The sequence below is a fragment of the Ursus americanus genome, chromosome 14, assembly GCF_024610735.1.
Source record: "Ursus americanus isolate L20-20 chromosome 14, mUrsAme1.1.p, whole genome shotgun sequence".
NCBI classification, from domain to species: domain Eukaryota; kingdom Metazoa; phylum Chordata; class Mammalia; order Carnivora; family Ursidae; genus Ursus; species Ursus americanus.
The window spans coordinates 58580467-58599834 of NC_142140.1; the positions used below are offsets into that span (position 1 = coordinate 58580467).

Here is a 19368-nt window from a genome sequence, read left to right on the forward strand (position 1 = left end):
ACCGCCAACCCATTTTCCAGAGCGGTTGTACTGTTTTACACTCCCATCAGAAATGTGTGAAACTTCCAGCATTTCCGCTTCCCAGTCTTTACCATTTTCGCCCCTATAGTGCTCATGAAGCAGCCTCCCATTAGTTTCCATTCGTATTTCCCTGGTGAGTCGTCGGGGAGCACCTTTTCATGGGCTTACTGGCTAGTTCTCTGTCAGTGTCTACATTGTGTATCTTGCCCGAGGTTCTAGGACCTCTGGAATCTGTGGCTGAACGTAGTATTTTGTTTAATACTCAGTTTGGGGAAACTGTCTGTTGTTATCACTTCAGAGATCGCTTCTGCTTCATCCTCCCCCTTCTCCTTCCAGGGCTCCGGTCACGTGTGTGTTACGCCTTACCGCTTCCTCTCTTTCACCTTCTCTTCCGTCTTTCCTTCCTCTCTGCGTCTCCATAGCTTCGTTCTGGATATTTTCCCCTGAACTGTCCTCCAGCTCGCCAACTTTCCCCTTCGTTGTCTTCAATGATACTATTCCCTCCACTGAGTTCCTATGCTTCGGACGTTAGCATTATGCACGTGCCCACTCTCTTCTGTAGTGTCTAGTGCTGCTGAAATTCCAATCTCACCTGTTTACCTCCTTGAATGTAATTAACACAATTATTTTAAAATGTCTGTCAACTCCGGTGTCGGGAACCCCTGTGAGTCTGCTCCTCTTGCCCGTTATTCCTGCTGGGTCTTGTCTGTGGGGTCTTATCTCCTTGTGTGCCTGGTTATTGCTAGTTGTGTGCTAGACATTGTGCTTGCAGACTTGTTTGTGGAAATAATTTGAATCCTGAGATGATGTTGTTTTCCACCAGAGAGGGTGTCTGTTTACTTGTGCCCAGCATTTAGGGCTGCCCACAATCTAGGTTCGCCTCGGTCCGGTACCAGGGACTGAGTCTATTCGGCACTCTGCTGCGGTGGCGTTAAGGGTTTAGCCGTATCCTGTTTACCCGTATCCTCTTGTGTGTGTAAGAAATTCAGGGACCATATAATTTTGCGCGTTTATTTGGGATAAGTTCTTTCAGGTAATGTCACCTATGGTGAAAGTGACAGTAAAATTAAAGTCCATCTAAAATACAGTCTAGGGGCGCCTGGGTGGCTCCGATGGTTAAGTGTCTGCCTTCAGCTCAGGTCATGATCTCAGGGTCCTGGGATCAAGTCCCACATCGGGTTCCCTGCTCAGCGGGGAGTCTGCTTCTCCCTCTCCCTCTGTGATCTCTCTTGCTCTCACTGTCCCTCGAATAAAGAAATAAAAATCTTTAAAAATAAAATAAAATGCAGCCTAGTCAGAAAATGCCATTCATTCAAATGCTCAAGAAAAGACACATAGAGTGTCTGCCTGTGGTGTTCCCACACCACCACATCTGAGTTTTTCTTATGCTCGGACTGCACTGTCTTGTTCTCCCAGTTTGTACCAAGGGGGAGTCCGCCCAGCTCTCTCCCTTCGGAGGGCCCTGGATCTCAATCTCTGTTTCACCAGCCTTGCAAGGCTGATGGAAACACCACTCAGCCTCTTAGCAAACCTTCCATCCTGGGAAAAAGTTACCCCAAAAGCCAGACTCCTGGGCTTCTGTCCTCCCTCAGATCCTAGCTGTAAATTCTTCACTAATAACCCTCCAGTGCCCTCAAGCAGATGCGCCCGTGTTCTGTCTAGCTTTTCTGGTTCCCCTCATCAGGAGAGCCTGTCCACGTTAGCTGGCCCACTGTGGTGTAAGCCAGAATCTGCAGATAGGCCATTAACATGGATCGTCTGGCTCTTAGAACCACCTGATAACAAACCGGGATCCCTTCTCAGCTTTTAGAACAGCCCTCTTATTTTCCAGGGGAGGAAGCTAAGACCCAGGCCAGGGCAGAGCTGGGCCGTGAACTGGCTTGCAGACATGCCTCTTGAGCCTTCAGAAGCTGGTGGCTACCTTTGTCCCTTGGAATGAGGTGCCCAGAAGTCACTCCACTCCTCCCAGAGACCTGAAAGCTCTGGGGGCTCAGCAGGAGGGCCTTGTGGCTCAGGATCCCCGAGGCCAGAGCCCCTCTGATCATGCTCAGAACGGCTTGGACACGGCCTGGCCATGGCCTGCCTCGTGGACTTGGGGCTCACAGCAGAGCCTGAAAGGGTCCAGCCTCACCTTTGCTGAGTGGCCCAGAAGCGACGGGGAAGTACAACAGAAAAGATATCATTTCAGGGCTCTCAATTTCTGGCTCTCCCACTAATGCCATCCACTCCTATTTTTAATCTGATCAATTTCACCCTGCCCAGCTCCCCCCACCTCCCCCTGAGCCAGGTGGGCTTGTGACACCTGTCCCACGGGCCCCTGGGCAGCTGAGGGAGTGGCCACGGCGGTGCAGCAGCTCCGTGGGGGGCGAGATTTCTCAATAGCTCCCAGCAAACCGGCCCTTCCACCTTCGCAGGGCACAGGATGTGCAGGGCACCCTGTCTGGTTCCATCTCGCCAGCAGCTGTGTTTCTAGTGAGCAGTTGCCACAGGTGCCTCAAAGAGGGCCTCTTCCGTGGCTGCTGGCCTCTCGGCACCCCTGTTCCATGGCACTGGAACTTGGGGACCTGGAGGCTTGCCCAGGGAGGGAGCGTCATTCTGAGCACTGCAGAGTTGGCTGGAGCTCAGAGAGGGGAGGTAACTTCCCCCAAGCCACACAGCTTTGATGTGTGCAGAATTTAGGTCTGGCCGCCTTCTACTCTGCTCCCCTTCCACTTCTCTCCTCTCCAGCACCTGCAGCCTTGCCCACTTCCAAAGTGTGGTTGGTTGAGTTCAAAGGGCAGCTTGCCCTGTGTGACTTCTAGTCACAGAGGGTCATTGGATGCTAAGAAAACTAAACCCCCTTCTGAAACAAGCTTCTATTTTTGTTCGGCACCATTTCAGTTCCAAAAAAGCTTTACATTTTGCCCAAATGAGCCTCTCTTAGCTGCAGTTTCTTCTGATGAAGGACTTCCCTAAAGGACTTAGATTCTGCCCCCATGGAACATGGGGCAAAATGTCTGGGGATGTCTGCGGTTGTCACGACGGGGGTGCTCCTGGCACTGAGGGGGTGGGGTGGGGGAAAGACCACAAAGAACCATCTGGCCCCAGGTCCATGGCGTGGAGCGGGAAGAGACCCTGGACTCCCCACTGTTGACCGAGCACGTTTAGAACTTGACAAACAGAGGCTTCAGCCGCCTCGTAGCTCTGCAGACCTCCCAGACTTCTCGGCCGATGCTGCCGCCAATTTGGGTCACACTTTTTCACCTGCATCTGCCCATCCGTCCATTCGGCACCCCTTTATGCCAAACCTCGTCTGCCCTGTGGGGCTCGCGGCAGTGTGGGGACGCCTGCAGGCAGGTGGGTGGTGACAAGAATCTATTCTGCACAGAAACGAGTCTCGAGAGGGCTGGTGACATGCGAGCACGGCGCTGGCCACCATCAGTGTCTTGGCTTGATGTCCCACAGTCACATAGGACGTCAGCGTTGGGAGGGGAAGGGCACACAGGACTCCCTGTGCTGTTTTTGCAACTCCCTGTCTGTGATTATTTCAAAGGACAAACCAGTGCAGTGGCTTTGAAAACTGCTTGGAAAATGTTTAACTTGTAAAGTTAAACATACACCTGTCCGAGCGGCTAGAAATCCAACACCTGGGGTTCACCCAGGAGCACGGGGCATGTGGGCTCCCACAGACCCTGTGGGTGAGCACGTGTCGAGGCACTCTTCACAATCCCCAGCGACCCCAATGTCGCCCAGTGGGTGATGGGCCCACAAACCCCACTGTATCTCCGGTGGAACACTACACAGCCCTGAAAAGGAGCTGCATGCGTGGGCCCCACACACAGCGACCCGCCAGGACACGTGCCGAGGGCACAGAGCCAGACCCCGCACAGCGTGACTCTGCGTGCAGACTTCCCACATCGGAGCTGCAGGGGCTGGCGACAAAACCAACACCACGGGGCGCGTCTCAGGGTGGCAGAGTCTAGACTTGGATGGTGGCATCGGCTGCGTGACGGGATGTGTTTGCAAAACCTCATCGACTGTGAGCCCAAAGGGACAGATTTCACTGTCTGCAAATTATGGGAAACGTGTCACTGAAGGAAGTAATAGAAACAATCCCTAACAAAATTGTCACTTCGAGGGGCACCTGGCTGGCTCGGTGGGTGGAGCGTGTGACTCTTGATCTCAGGGTCAGGAGTTCGAGCCCCACGTTGGGCGTAGACCTACTTCAAATTGTCACTTTGAGGTTCCCTGTCTGCCTTTATCCAGGTACATTGTGACGCGGTGGCAGATGACTGAACGTTCGAATGTTGGCGTTTGCCGTTCCCTCTTCTCACACGCATCCCCTTGCAGCTCCGCCTTTTTATGCACCATTCGTAACGGCCACGCAATGTTCCACCTGGGAAATGTCCCGTTGAATTTGCCGTTCCCCCATTGCAGAGCGAGACCTGTGGTTTCGTCCCGGGCTTCCGCTAGTATAAATGACGCAGCTGTAAACACCTCTCTGTATACAGTTTTTATTTCTTTAATTTAATTTTAATACATTAAAATTTATTAAATTTCCCCCCAATTTCAGGGGCCATCCTTGGAGTCCTTGGTGTCGGTTTGTGAGGCTGAGATGAGGTTACAGGACCAGGGAGTGTGGAATGAGTGTGTCAGGTGGCGCTCTTTCCCGGCCTTCCTGGCATGGCGGGTAAGTAAGGGGGCAGCTCGCGGTGCTGTCTTTCCACTTACTGCCCTCCGATGCTCGCCAGGCCGTTCTGTCCACTTTGGTTTTTACCAGTTAAGTTACTTGTTACTTGAATTTTTTCAGTGAGTCCTGTGAGGCATCTCAGTGGGGCCCGGCCGGAGTGTTACTAACGTGGTAAAGGGGTCGTCCGTCAGCTTCTGTGCTGCCGTGGCCTTTCCCGGGTCAGTGGTCTTGGTTTCTAGTTTAATTAGCGTTTGTCGTGAAGTTCTACGCGTTTCCAGAAGATAAGAGCTGCTCGTCTTCTCCGTTCGTTCTGTTGCTTCGGTTGCTGGAACGTAATTTCTCCGTGATTGAGAATAAGTGTCCTGTACAGTTTTACTGATTTGTGTATCTTTCCTTCCTTATTCTATGGCTCTTTATATGGAATCTCTTTGGGTGTGAAAAAAAGGTCTGATCTAATCCAGTGGCTCTCACCCAGGGGCAGCTCTGCCCCCCGGGGACATCTGCAGCCGTCACGACCGGGGGTGCTCCTGGCATCGAGTGGGTGGGGGCCGGGGATGCTGCTGACCCGCCCCCCCAGTGCCCAGGATGCCCCCCCAGAGAGTGACCTGCCCTGAATGTCAGTAGGACCCAGGGGAACAAACCCGGCATTAATTATTTGGAAAAAATATTGAGTCTGCCCCTGCGCACGCTGGACGCCAGAGTAAACCCCCAGCGGTAGAGGGTACAAACCAGGGCGACCCCAGTGTCTGTGAGTCACCCCAACTCTGTGTGTGTGGTGAAGTGTGTGCGGCATCCTGGGACCTAGGGAGTCCGATGGTTACTGAACTCAGTCTCCTGGGGGTCAGTGGAAACCCCTGATCCAGGGGGTCTCACCTGGGGGTGATCCTGCCTTTCCAGAGACACTGCGCGGTGTCTGGGGACATCTGTGTCACACTGGGGGAGCTCCTGGCATGGAGGGGTGGGGTCAGGGGCGCCGCCCAGTCCCCACAGCATCCCCCAGAGAATGAGCCGGCCCCGTTGTCGGCAGTGCTGAGCCAGAGAGACCCCATTCTGTTTCCCCGTGTTGCCGTGTCCACAGCCCACCAGGGAAGAAACGCTGCCCCTCCCCATGGTTTGCTTGACCCTCTGTGCTCCGGAGCCTCGTGGGTAAGGGCAGACCCGTTCCATCTGGGGGTGACTGCCTCCCGTTTATGATTACCGCAGCCTCACAATGCACCCCCGGACGGGGACCTCTGCTGTCCTTGCCTTTCACATGTTCCCATGCGAGATTTGTGTGCAGGGACAGACAGCCCCACCCCGCTCCCTCCTGTCCCCCGGCTTGCCAAGGCTGTGCCGGGCTCCTGGGGCCGGTGAGGCTCTGCTGGGCCCAGGCAGGTCCGGCCAGGCCGGGCACCGGCGCCATCACGTGCTCCTCCTGAGCAGCCATCGGTGAGGAATGTTCCCTGGGCTGAGTCAGGGCCACTGCCGTGGTGCTGCAGTTGGCCTCACCCCGGGGCCGCGGCTGGGCCGTGAGTCAGTGACCGGCTAGGACACCAGCCGGGATGAGGCCTGAGTCTGCCGCGTGCACTGCGGTGACGCAACCGCTGTCTGGTCCCCGCAGCGCACACTCACGCACACGCATGTACGTTCACAAGCCCGTGCACGCGTATACAGGTGCAGTGCACATGCACAGCCACATACATGTGTGCTTGCGTGCACACGTATGTCTACGCGCAGACAGGCACTGCACACACGTGTTCACACACGTACGTACACACTCACACATCTTCATGCACATGCAGTAAGCACACACACACTCACGGGCATGCACACCCCCCAGAGCAGCCATCCCTGGCCGTCCCCTGCGGCCGGGGAGATAACCCAGCCCAGAGGGAGCCTTTCGGGCCATTGTGCCTGGAACGGGAAGCCAGCCACATTTCGGGGCTTCGTGCTTGGGAGGGAGGCCACAGTTGGGGGCGGCCACAGGGGCACGGGGGTCCTAGGATCCCGGCAGACACTTCTGAGTGTGGGTGCCCAACAGCAGTCCCTGGCCTTCCAAGGAAAACACACCATGGGGCCGGCCCGTTTGTTCTCCATTCGCGTCTATATTTAGCACTGAGTAATTTAGGTATTTGTAAGCCCAGCCAGGGGCAGCTTTCCCTGGGTTGGACGTTTTGTGGCTGCTTTGAAGCTCTCTGCTGAATCAGAGCCCTTGGAAACCCACACGTGGGCTCTGTGCTCCCAGAACAGACACACTCAGGCCTTTCTGACCCAAAAGGGGGCTGGACGTCTGCCGGAAGGGACGAGGAGCCAGGCGGTGTGGAAGGATCTTGTTTCTGGGACTTTTATGGAGGTCATTTTAGACACACATGCAGTTATAACAAATCAGAGAAAGTCCACGTATCCTTCACTCTGTTTTACCCAACGGTAGCATTTCGTGGAAGTATGGTCAGTATCACAAGCGGAATGTGGACGTGGATACTGTCCACCGACCTTATTCTGTTGCTGTGGTCCTGTGTGTGTGTGTGTGTGTGTGTGTGTGTGTGTGTGTAATTCTGTGCAAGGTTATCACACGTGCAGGGGCGTGAACCCACTGCCCCCCTCAAGGTAGTCCACGTTTCCAGCGCCACGAGGAGCCCCCTCCTGCCCAGCACCGCGAATCTCTCCTCCATCCGACAATTCTCTCATCTCAGAGATGTGCTATAAATGGAAGCACACATCACGTGACCTTTGGGGATTGGCTTTTTCCACTCAACGTAAGTGCCTGGAGACCACCCGAGGTGTTGTGTGTATCCACGGTCCTTTTTTTTTTTTTTAATTGATAAGTAGAGAATGTTTTGAAAATCTGAAATCTGGGGCACCTGCCTGGCTCGGTCGGAAGAGCATGTGACTCTTGATCTCATGGTCATGAGTTCGAGCCCCCGTGCTGGGTATAGAGATGACTTAAATAATTAAAACTGAAAGGAAGGGAGGCAAGGAGGGAGGGAAGGAAGGGGTGCAGCTGTGTGCCGCTCGCTGGCTGTACGTCGTGACAGAGCACGGGGTGCCGCTCGTTACCGGGCTAGGCGTCTTCCCAGACTCCTGACCCTGGGTTCTGTGCCGGCTCGGACGCCCATTCGGGTCCTCCTGGGAGCTTCCTCAGCCTGGACGCTGAAGGCACCTGGGTGGGCTGTCCTCTGGGGGGCGTCCCAGGCCCGGTGGGGGCTGAGCAGTACCTCTCGGTACTGGGAGCTCCCCTGGTCGTGGAGACCACAGACGTCCCAGACACGGCCCGGCGTCCTTGGGGGTCGCGATCAGCCCTTAGAACCGCTATACTAAAGCCCTTCAATAAGACTGCAGGGAAACTAGACTTTTCACCGCCTCAGGGACCAGGAGAAAAGTGCACAGCAGAATTGTAAACCTAGGGTAGCGCCCTCTCACCCTGCTGCTGAGATGCAAACGTGCAGCCACTCTGGGAAACAGCTCGGCGTGTTCTCCAAAACCTGAACACGCGGTTACATCCCTCAGCGCTTATCGCAGAGAAGTAAAGCCTGGTGTTTGTACAAAAGCTCGCACATGACTTGTGGCGGCCGTGTCCGTGATGGCCAAAAATGGGACTCGGGCCAGGCTCACCTTCAGCCTGCGAACTGCTGAGCGGAGGCCGGCCCGGCGGGGAACGCTGCTCGGCAGAGATCTAGCGACGCGCGTGACAGCCTGGATGCGTCCCCGGCAGATCGGCCCGTGGCGGGAAAGCCGGTCCATAGAGGTTAAGATCCTCCGGGTCCACTCACACGCCGTTCCCGAAATGATGGACGTGTGGGGATGGAAACCACATCGGTGGCCGCCGGGGCTGGGGGCGGGTTGGGGCAGGAGAGACGCGCCATGCGCTCTGTCCTGTGGGGAGCCCCCCGGCTGCGATGCTGACCGCAGTTTTGCAAGACGCCTTCGTGGGGGAGAGCGAGCAAAGGGCATACGGGCTCTGTCAAGTCCTACAGCTGCGTGTGAACCAACAGGCATCTCAACATTTTAACGTTATTAAAGGTAAATTAATAAAAATATTTGGGAAAGAAAATAGGTCGCCCTCAAACACAAGCAAAGCCGGAATCACTGGTGCAGGAAAGGATTGGTCTTCTCGCTGGGCGAGCAGGTGGGGAGGCCTTTTGACTCGCCCTGAGCTGCTAAGGCGTGACACCCACTTCCTGAAGGTGTGGGGGGCGTGAGAAGACCGCTGGGTGCTATCTGGTCACTAAAGCAGCAAGCACACCTACCCCCCCACACGGAGCAGCAGTCCCCGGAGAATTCGCGGAAGGGCTACTCGGGGTTCAAGAAGAGGGTTTACCACCCATCGCTTACCCGCGCTGAGTGCGATACTCCGAGCACACCACCCACACTCAAGGAAAGTGTAGCGGGGTGAATAGTGTCCCCCCAAATTCATGTCCATCAGAACCTCAGAACGGGACCTTAACTGGAAATAGGGTCTTTACAGACGCAAGGATTGAGGAAGAGGTGGTCCTGGATGAGGGTGTCCTTATAAGAAGGCCATGGGAGGACCAGGCAGAAGTTGAGTGACGTGGCCACACCAGCCTCTGGAAGAGGCAAGAAGGACCCTCCCTGGAGCCTCACGGGGGAGCCCGACCCTGCTCCCACCTGGATTTCAGACCTCTGACCTCCAGGATGTGGGAGAACAGATTCCTGCTGTGTTCAGCACCCTAGTCTGTGGACATATGTCCCAGCCGCCTCGGCATGTCAGAAGGTGCTGGAAAACCCCGCAAAACCAAGTGGGCTCCCTTTTCTGACTGGCGACATGAATCCCCCCTCCAGCTGCCAGAAGCCTCCCCCGCGCCAGCAACAGGAGCCAGCCCTCCCGCGCAGGCAGCCTCCTGTGGGGGACCAGGTCACAGCCGGGCCTGGGCTGGGAAGTCGGAGGCAGGCACCCGCACAGCCAGGAACCACGGGCCTCCCCCTGCACTCAGCCGTACTTAGTGGGGTTCCCAGAGCAGTGCCTGGCACGCGGTGGGCCATCGTCCGGGGCCCACAGCACACGGATGAAGGAGGGGATATCAGACCCAGGACCACAGCACACAGGTGCCTCCCAGGTGACCCGCTGTGCCTCAGAGCCAGGGTCTCACCCAGACGACTCTGCCCCAGGGGACTCGGGCCATGTCTGGGCACATCTGTGTCCATCACAACTGGGACATCCTGGCCTTGAAGCGTGGGGGCCAGGGATGTGCCCAGGACGCCCCCAGACAGTGACCCTGCCCACGGTCAGTGGTACTGGGGGCACGGAGCAGGGCAGGGATCAGACAAAGTGCCCCACGAGTCCCTCATTCTGAGTCATCCCTGCGACGATGCTGTGGTTTGCTGAACTGTCCTGAAAGGCATGGTGGTCACGTCTGGGGAGCACTTACCCCCACCAGCACAGGGGGGACCGTGGGAGACAGCTCGGCTGGGCCTCCCACCACCCCACCTCGACCCGGGGGCATGGGCAGCGCGGCTCAGGTGGGGACTTCCAGGAGACAGGCAAGCCTGGGCCTTCACGAGCCAGCTCACGTCCATCTGCTTCCTCCCAACAGCTCTCTGGACGACAGGGGCCCAGAGCTGATGGCAGACAATGTCAGCCACTAACAACATAGCCCAGGCCCGGAAGCTAGTGGAGCAGCTCCGCATCGAAGCCGGCATCGAGCGCATCAAGGTGAGCGGGACAGGCGAGCGGAGAAGGGTAGAGACCCCTTGTACGGGGGCCCCGCCCCAGACCAGGGGTTACATTCCGGCTGTGCCCTCGCTGTGCAACCTTGGGCCCCTCCCTAACCTCTCTGAGCCTCCATTTCTTCAATGGAGAGACCCAGCTGATACAAAACCTGTGTCGTGGGCTTTGTCACTGCAGGGGGACCAGAGGCAGGGCCGAGCCCACCCCAGCCCTGGGGGTCCTGCCCTCGAGAGCCGCGGGGAAGGCTCTCTCTTCTCCTGCCCACTGCTCAGCCAGCTCGGTCTGGCCCCTGTCGCAGCAGGTGCAGACAGAAGTTAGAGACGTGGTCCGGAGAAGGGAGGACCCAGGGCTCCCTGCTGGCTACTTTCTTCACTTCTGCGTTGTTTGGATTTTTTGAAATAAGTGTGTTTGCTTTTTATGCTAAAAAAAGAAAAAGGACAAGCAGTTCCTGCTCACAGACATTTAACCCATCAGGGAGCAGGGACCCAAAGCCAAGCTGGTGCCTAGCTGGGCCATCAACTCTGCAGACTTGGTTTTCCCAAAAAGGGCCAGCAGCCCAGCTGTGGCCTCTCACGTGAGGAAGGTGCCATCTTCTGATCACACCTGTGTCCACTTGGCAAAGGACGTCACGGCGCCTCCAGCCAGTGGTCTCCTGCCCCGGGCCCCAGCAAGCCGGTAGCTGGGAGTCTCCCTAGAGAAGGCCCAGGTGGTTTCCACGTCTGCCCTGGCCCCGCTCCAGCTGATCTCAGGATCAGTCAGGGCTCCCCGGAGAAGCAGAGCCAGGAGGACGTGTGTAGAGAGAGCCAGAGGTATTTTAAGGAACTGGCTCACAGACCATGGGGGCTGGCAAGTCCGAAATCCGCAGGGCAGACTGGAGACCCGGGCCAGGGCTGACACTGCAGCACGAGTCCCCAAGGCCACCTGCAGGCAGCCTTCCTCTCCTGTGAAGGCCTTCAACTGATTGCACATGGCCCACCCACATTTAGAGGGTTGTCTCTCTACTCCACGTCAACCCATTTAAATGTTAATCTCATGAAAGAATGACCTTCCCAGTGACATTCAGACTAGTGTTTGGCCAAATATTTGGGCACTGTGACCTGGCCAAGTGGACACATGAAAATCACACATCAGACTGATTTTCTGAGCACCTGCCACTCTGCAGTCCCTGCTGGGCACGGGAATTCACCAGCAGGGGCGGCCCAGTCCCCAGACAGACTGAAACCTGACGGACAGCCCCGCTTTGGACAGGGTGGGAAGCAGCAGGCCTCCAGCCCGGCAGCCGGGTAGGAGGGCTCCTGCAGCCCCCCGGGTGGGAGGGGGGCTCCCGCGAGGTGTCTGAATGTTCCAGATCCCCGCGCATTCAAAGCATTCCTTCGGGCTGAAGAAAGAGAAAGGCTTGAAAGCCTCAGTTGACGTGGTTTGACTTTAGTGAGCCGGTTTGGCCGCAGCCCCGGCGGAGAGCGAGTGTGATTCATCCTGGCCCGTTTGATGTGCTGGAGGAGTCCCGCCACCCCTTTGAACGTCGTGGGGAGGAGGGAGCAGGACAGGACCCACCCTCCCCACTCCAGTCCCGCCTGAGGCTTTTCATCCCCACACCGGCGACCAGAACTGCAAACATCGGCACGTCTGAAAAGCCGGTGGGGCCGTGGCCTGGCAAGTGGCAGCGAGGCGGGCATGGGGGGCCCGGCCCTCGGGGCAGAGCCTCCCTGCGGACGCTGGGGCGTGAGCGGGGGCCACCCGCCTGAGCCACCGCACCAGTTATTTCCAGGGTCCGGAGGCTATTTTTGTCCTTGTGGAGGGTTGCTTTCCAAATACGGCTCCAGAAACCAAGCTCCGCGGGCTCCTCCAAGGCAGCGGCCCTGGGAGCGGCCCGCGTGCTCAGGACAGTGGCAATTGTCAGTGTCTGTGGTTGGGAGTGTCCCCAGGATGAACCCAGAGGCCAGCCTGCAGACTGGGCAGCACTGGGGACGAGGTCGGGCGGCCTTGGCTTTCAGGGGCGCAGGGCCCCAGACCACAGAGCCCGAGGAGAGCCCTCACTCCCGCCTGTCTTACCCTCTCACGCCCCTTCGGCTGCTCCTCCTGTCACCTCGGAGGTGGGGAAGCAGGGGGCCGAGCTCCTCTGACAGTTCCCGCCGCAGGGAGGAGACCCGGGGGCGCCTTCACCCAGGCCCAGGACCCCTGAACCCCAGCGCCCAGCCCCCAGTCCAACCGCGTGGGAGCAGAGCGGGACGGTGCCCACCACAGCCCCAGACACACACTCTGGAGGGGTAGGGTGCACGGCTGGGCCCTGCCCTCTGCTGTGATGAAGCACCCCCTTGCCCCACATCAGCTTTCCCAGGGGCTGAGTGGCCCCTCCCCGCATCTCCCCCCTCGTCTTCTGGGGACCCTGATGCATGTGGCCCCAGGTCACTGGGCCCCGGCCGGCCCAGCGAAGAAACGCACAGGAGCTTGTGTTGGGGTCCCTCCAATGTTCAGACAGTTCTTCCTGTGCCCTCCTGTCTTGGGTGGGAATGGAGTCCTGATCTGAATCCTAAAGAGGGCTCCATCTCTCCCTTTTGTCCAAAATCTGGGCAACTCCTACTGAAGGAGACTCAGTCCTTTCTTCAATCTTTTTAAAATTGTGGTAAAACACACCTAAAAACTTACCAGCAGCAATAGCACATCCACGTTGTGCACCCACCACCTCTATCACGTTCCAGAACATTCCATCAGCCCAAAAGGAACCCGTCCCCATCAGCAGTCCCCTCCCCAGCCCCCGGCCCTCACGAGCCCCCTTCCCATCGTGGAGGAACCTGTTCTGGACGTGTCACACACGTGGGCTCACGCCGCGTGGCCTTCCATGTCTGGTTCCCTCCGTGAGCGTCATGGGCTCAGGGTCCGTCCCCAGGCAGTGCGTGTGGGCGCCGCGCTCCTGTTGGCAGTCGAGGGATGTGCCTGTGGGCAGTGGACACACTGTGTGTATCTGCTGGTCCATTGGTGGCACGTGGTGGGTGCACCGGGTGTCTCCGTCCCGGTGGGTGGACACTGCGTTGTCCCCGCCTTGGCTGCAGTGGACGTGCGCGTGGCAGCCCGTCTGACCTCTCCTCTCTCGCCCTTGTGCCCACACGCAGGTGTCCAAAGCCTCGTCGGAACTCATGAGCTACTGCGAGCAGCACGCCCGGAACGACCCCCTGCTGGTGGGAGTCCCTGCCTCCGAGAACCCCTTTAAGGACAAGAAGCCCTGTATTATTCTGTAGCCGCGTTTCCGGTGTCCCTGCCCCTGTCCCTCAGCTAGGGTATCACTCACTGCGCAGTCAGGGAACACATTTCAAGTCCCAAAACCTTCAGTTCTCAAGAAAGGCGAGCAGCCGCCACCATGGATGGGGTGAAATGTGTCCTCCGGGTGTAGGCGGACTGGCGAACCCAACAGCGCCGTCCGCTCCGGGCCCGGCCGGGAGACGCTGGGGGGCCACGGCCGCTTCCCATCGGGAACTGCAGAAATGCCCAAGTGAGGCACTAGTGGGTTCCGGAAACTCGGCTGCCATTGGGGTAGCCGTCCAGAGCCAGGCCGGGCCGGGCCAAGGGAGGGAGGCAGGGGACCTGGCCGCTGCCCCGGGCACCGGGGCGGGTGGCGATCCTCGCACAACTGGCCGTTTGTGGAAACACTGGTGCCGGGCCGACGCTGCTGTGCGTTTAACCGTTTCTTCTCTTCTGAGCCGACTCAAATTGGGGGTTGTGGGGGGGGCCGTGGACTGTTTCGGAAACATGTCTCCTCTTCGCTTAAACCTTTCTTTCTCCACACCACGGAGCACAGAGCTCGGTGGCTGAGCCCGAAGCCACACATTGTGCGGAATGCGCCCGCGGATGTTAGGGGGTGGGAGGGGGGCTTTGTCTGTGCAGCGCGCCCCGCGTGGCCACGTGTCACCCTGCTGTGTGGCATCTGTGTGGCATCTGTGTGGCACACGTCCCCCAACAGCCCCGCCGCGGCCCCCTGCCCTTCCCTGGGACCCCACCCCTCACGGAGGTGGATTTCCAGCGGCCTGCTCTGGTCCCGGGAACGGTCAGCTGGGGCCCGTCCTGTTTTGAGCACGAGCGGCGATGTGGGCAGTTCGAGGCCGTGGTTGTACTTGGTTCTTCCAGGCGGTTGTGGTTTGTTTTGTTTTGTTTTCCACTTTTGCCCATCACCGTGGCCATTTTGCTAACAGGAGTGCGGCCTGGGGAGGCCCTGGCTGGCGGGTCCGGAGGCGTCAAGTTCCCGGGAGCAGCGGCGGCCCTCGGGGGTGAGATGCTAATCCGCAGCTCGCACTTCCCTCCGTGGCTTCTCTTTCATCACGTGGGCCCTGTGGCGACCTGGACAGTTAAAGGAGCAGGAGGCAGAGGGAGGGCCCCGCGCACACCCATCCCCTACACCTGTCCCCCACCTGCCCTGCCCCTGTACCCCCCCCACCAGGAGGGGCCTCGCCTTACAGACTGGGGGCCAGGGCCTCGTGCCAACCTCACGGCTCCTGCTCCCCCCAAGCCCCTGCAAGTGCCAAGGCCCAGATCCCAGCAGCACTAAGGTTTGGGGATGGAGGGCATGTGTCCCCGTGTGGACAGGTGACGTCCCCGTGCGAGCTGGCTCCGCCAGGGTGCAGGCTGTAGGGTCTGGTCTTGCCGCCCGGCTCCCAGCTCAGCTCTCTCCGGCCGGTCCGGGAGCACCAGGGGCTGTGGGGAGCCCAGCTTCTCCAAACCTGCCGTTGGGCCAGGAAGCCGCGAGGGCCCGATGCCCTGGCCACCTTTCACTGCGCGGGGAGCCAGCCTCTCACTGTCCTCAGCAAAGTAGCGAGACAGAACAAAAGCTGTTCGCAGCGGGGATGCCAGGGCTCGGCAGGATCCACCCAACTCGAGATCGGGGGGGTGCTTGGCAGAGCAAAGCCTGTCCAGGCCACTTCTATGAAAGAGGCCTTAATCCCTGGAGCCCGTCCTTCCCCTCGCGTCCCCACCCCCCCGGGCTGGTCCTCGGGCCGCGGGTCCCCAGCGAGGACGGGAGGCCCTGGTCTCGGTGCACCCCCTGCCTTGCCAGCTGTGTCACGCCCACACCCGCCCTGTGTCCCCACCCCGGTGGCCCAGGAGCCCGGCTCAGAGTGGTGCAGTGGAACAGAGTCCGGCAGCCCCAGGGCCCGCTCTGGGCTCAGCCGGCAGCGCCCCCAGCCCTGAAGAGAATTCAAACTCAAGTCAGAGCCCCCGGGGCCAAGGGGTGTGGGTAAACTGGACCCAGAGAGGCTGAGGATGGGCACGCTCCCACCTCCGTCGCCACACCTGCCCAGCCGCCTCCCCCAGGGGCCGCCGGGGGCCTTGACCCCAGGAGGCTGCCGTCAGCAGAAGCCCCACCGCGGGGGTCTTTCTAGCTGAGAAAGAAAACGCTCCCTTTTTCCTTCTAGAGTAAGTCTCCGTGTCCATAGTGTAGACCCCGTGCGTCCTGCATGAAAACATTGTGTGCACGGCGTCTGCGGGAGCTGGCGGAGGTGGCAGCGTGGGCCTGGGCGGGGCACAGCGATGGGAGACACGGGGTCCGGTGTCCCCAGGGGGCTGGCAGCTGGGGCGCCTCCCCTCCCCCACTCCAGGAAGGAGCTAGAATGTGCACTCCCCCCACAGGTGACCCCCCAGGCCGAGAATTAAGTGACTGGGGGTGACCTCTGGCCTGGGGGGTGTGAACCGCGGGTGGTGGAAGGTGCTGCCCTTCCTCCTGTGGCTGCGGCTGGCCCACCAAGCTCTGCGGGCAGGACCAGCCATCGGCCCGCCCCGAGGGCAAGGGGTAGGGGGGCAGTTTCCGGGCCAAGGTGAGGCCACCAAAGGTTGCTCTTGTCCTTCGAGAACACTTAACAAAAGCCAGCCTGCCACGGAGTCTCCGGAAAAGAAGCCATCTGTCGGACACTCCGCCCTCTTCCTTCTCTGTCCGCAGAAACCATTGCCAAACGTTGCAAAGACCCGTCCGGTTCACAGAAGCCATCCGTGGTTCTAGCAGGTTCTACCCCATCTTGGTTCGGATGTTCAGTGGCTTTTATTTCTGATTTAAAAAAAAAATTTTTTTCAGGTGTGCCACACCCACTTTCTTGCAGTGTTTTAATATCGTGTGAATTGTTAATACAGAGTGACTAACCCCCGCACCAAGGCTCCCTGGTCCTCTCTGTGCCCACCGCCTGCGGGGGGTGGGGTCGGGCAGGAGGGTGGGCTGGGCTGCCCCCCCCACCATGCACACGCATGCACCCCTTGCTGCTGGGAGGGCGCTCCACAGACGGAATGTGGCTTCCGGCAGCCCCACGAAGTGGCCCTCAGCCTCCGTGGACTTTCCAGTTTGCAGTTAGAAAACCTCGGGGAGGGGCACCTGGGGGGCTCAGTTGGTGAAGCGTCTGCCTTCAGCTCTGGTCATGATCTCAGGGTCCTGGGATCGAGCCCCACGTCAGGCTCCCTGCTCAGCGGGGAGCCTGCTTCTCCCTCTGCCTCTGCCACTCCCCCTGCTCATTCTCTCCCTCTCTCTCTCCCAAATAAATTTAAAAAGAAAACTTCGGGCCGCACTATGTGCGGATCAGCACGCGTGAGCCCTGTGCCCCACAGTTTGGGATCACCTCCGTCTGGCATGTCCCGCGGGAAAGTGCCTGGCTCCCCTGAGGGCTCAGAGCGCCCGGGGCCTGGTGCCCCCTGCCGTCCAGTTGCCCAGGGGCCATGCTCGGCCCCCAGAGACCCCAGGGGAGAAGTCAAGTGAGTCGTGGTCCCGACTCAGACCGTGGAGAGAGTTCAAGGTTAACAACAAATCTGTCCATGAGAGATTCTGACCCCAGCTGAGAACTTTGTGTAAAAATGTGTAGATTCAGCTACATAAAAATTATCCTCTTTGTGTCAAAAAGTATAAGATCAGAAGTCAGTCCAAAAACCCAAACATAGAATTACCACCTGATGTAGCAGCAACCCCATTTCTGGCCGAAAGCAGGGGCTGGAGCCGGTGTTTGCACACCCGAATGTGTTCACAGCAGTACGATTCACAACACCCAGAAAGGCCCATGAGCAGATGAAGGACACACACAGCACAGTCCGTCCACACGCTGAACACAAGCCAGTCCTAGAACGGAAGGGACCCTGACACCTGCCACGACGTGGATGGACCCTGACACCTGCCACGACGTGGAGGGACCCTGACACCTGCCACGACGTGGAGGGACCCCGAGGACACTGGGCTCAGCGAGAGCAGCCAGACCCAGAAGGACACATCCCGCAGGACACCACTCCCAGGAGGTCCTGGATAAGTCCCGTCCACACAGACAGAGAGGAGCTGGTGGGAGCCAGGGCTGGGGCAGGGGCTGGGGAGTCCGTGCTTCCTGGGGACAGAGTCTCCGTGTGGGGAGAGGGAACGTTCTGGAGATGGGGGGGGGGCTGCACAACGGCGTGAGTGTGCTTCGTGCCACGGAGCTGTGCACTGAAAGTGGTTAAAGTGATAGATTTCATGTTATGTGTATTTTGCCACAAACAGAAAACACACAGCCTTGCCCAGCATCCACCCGAGCCATGGGAAGGCAAGGCCGGCGCGGCCGCGGCTGTGGAGCGGCCCGGCCCCTCAGAGCAGCCGTGGGCGGTGACAGGCTCGGGCCACGCCGGGAGGAGGCCTGGCAGCTCTGCTCCTGGGCCTTCACCCAAGAGCCATCAAACGTGTCCATGGAAGGTCTTGGGAGGAATGTTCAGAGCAGCTTTTCTCATGACACCCCCAAGCTGGGAACATCCCAGGTGCTCACCAACACATGGGGATCCATTCGCGCCCGCACTCCCACGCAGCGGTAAGGGATCCAGCGACCTGGCGACGCTCCGTGAGCCCCAAGGACACCAGGCGCCACGACGCCGTCCTGCGGGCAGGCCTGGGCACCGGCCACGCGGTCAGGGGCGTGACCCCCAAGGACGTCCACACCCTCCTCCCCGAAGCCTGTGGCTGCGTCGCCTCACGTAGAGTCAGGAATCTCGCAGGTGACATGGAGTTAAATACCTGCAGCTGGCGGGGGGGGGGGGGGGGGAGCTGAACTCCCCGGGGGCGCAGCGGCCTCACAAGCCCTCATGAGCGGCGCCTCCGGACGTGCCACGAGCGGCAGGAATTAGGTGGCAGAGGCCAGAGTGAGGCGGCTGTGCGCTGGGATCCCAGCCCTGGGACGTTCTGGAACAGGCACTGCCACGGAGACCGCGAACAGATCGGGGCGGGGGAAGGGCGGGAAGGACGAGGGGGTGAGCACAGGAGACTTGAGGGCAGTGGCGCGATCCCGCAGGATGCGGTCATGGTGGATACGCGACAGGATACATTTGGCAAAACCCATACAGTGTTCGCTCTCAGGGCAAACCGGGACAGGAAGCAGGGCTGCGCCGGGCGCGGTGCCAACACCCTGTCCCCCGATGCAGGGCTGGCATTGCTGGGAGGCAGGGGTGCCCCCAAGTCAGGCACAGTTTGGAAGCATTGTGCCTCCAAACAGGTGGGAGGAGGGCCAGACGCTACACCTGACCCCACCCAGAGCGCAGGCCCCACTCTGCTGGCTTATTTCCCGCCCTCAGACTCACAAACACCCCAGGTCTCGGTGAGGCGGGGCGGGGCGGGCAGGGGAGAGTAAGGCAGCTCTTTAGGAAGGAAGCCGCATGCTCTGACCCACACAGGCTGGGAGGCTGGGCGGCTCCCTGCACGCACTCGGGATGGGTCTCCTGCACCTGCCACCACCAGCACGGGCACCTCAGGGCCCTCCCCATTTCCCGTGCCTCAGGCTCGCACACTCCCACCCAGGGGCCCCTCATTCCCAGAGAGAGTGGGTGCCGGAGCTTTGGGGGCTGCTGTGGAGAAGGACCAGGAGCCGCGTGGCTCGAAGCAGCAGGGTTTATGCTCTAGCCCTGGGGGCGCTCCAGGGGAGGACCCTCCCTGCCTCCTGCAGCTCCAGGGGCTCCCGGCCGTCCTCAGTGCCCCTTGGCTGGGAGCGTCATCTCCCGTCTCTGCCTCATTACCACCAGGCCCCCTCTGTGTCTCCTGGTGTCCCTC

The 19368-nt window shown here is 59.4% G+C and overlaps 1 protein-coding gene across 4 annotated transcripts in view; it reads left to right on the forward strand.

Annotated features, from left to right (window-relative positions):
- Positions 1-16480, forward strand: part of GNG7 (G protein subunit gamma 7) — a 120845-nt gene extending 104365 nt beyond the window's left edge. For 3 of the 4 annotated variants that reach the window (XM_087867421.1, XM_045800099.2, XM_045800097.2), the window contains 2 exons: positions 10222-10340; positions 13466-16480. In XM_087867421.1, the coding sequence (XP_087723547.1) occupies positions 10260-10340; positions 13466-13591 (207 nt within the window). In that variant the 5' untranslated portion in view covers positions 10222-10259 and the 3' untranslated portion in view covers positions 13592-16480. Of the gene's footprint in view, positions 1-7248; positions 7426-10221; positions 10341-13465 lie in introns of those variants that run through there. The other variant, XM_087867422.1, reaches the window with a different exon arrangement.
- Positions 16481-19368: the final 2888 nt, after the last annotated feature.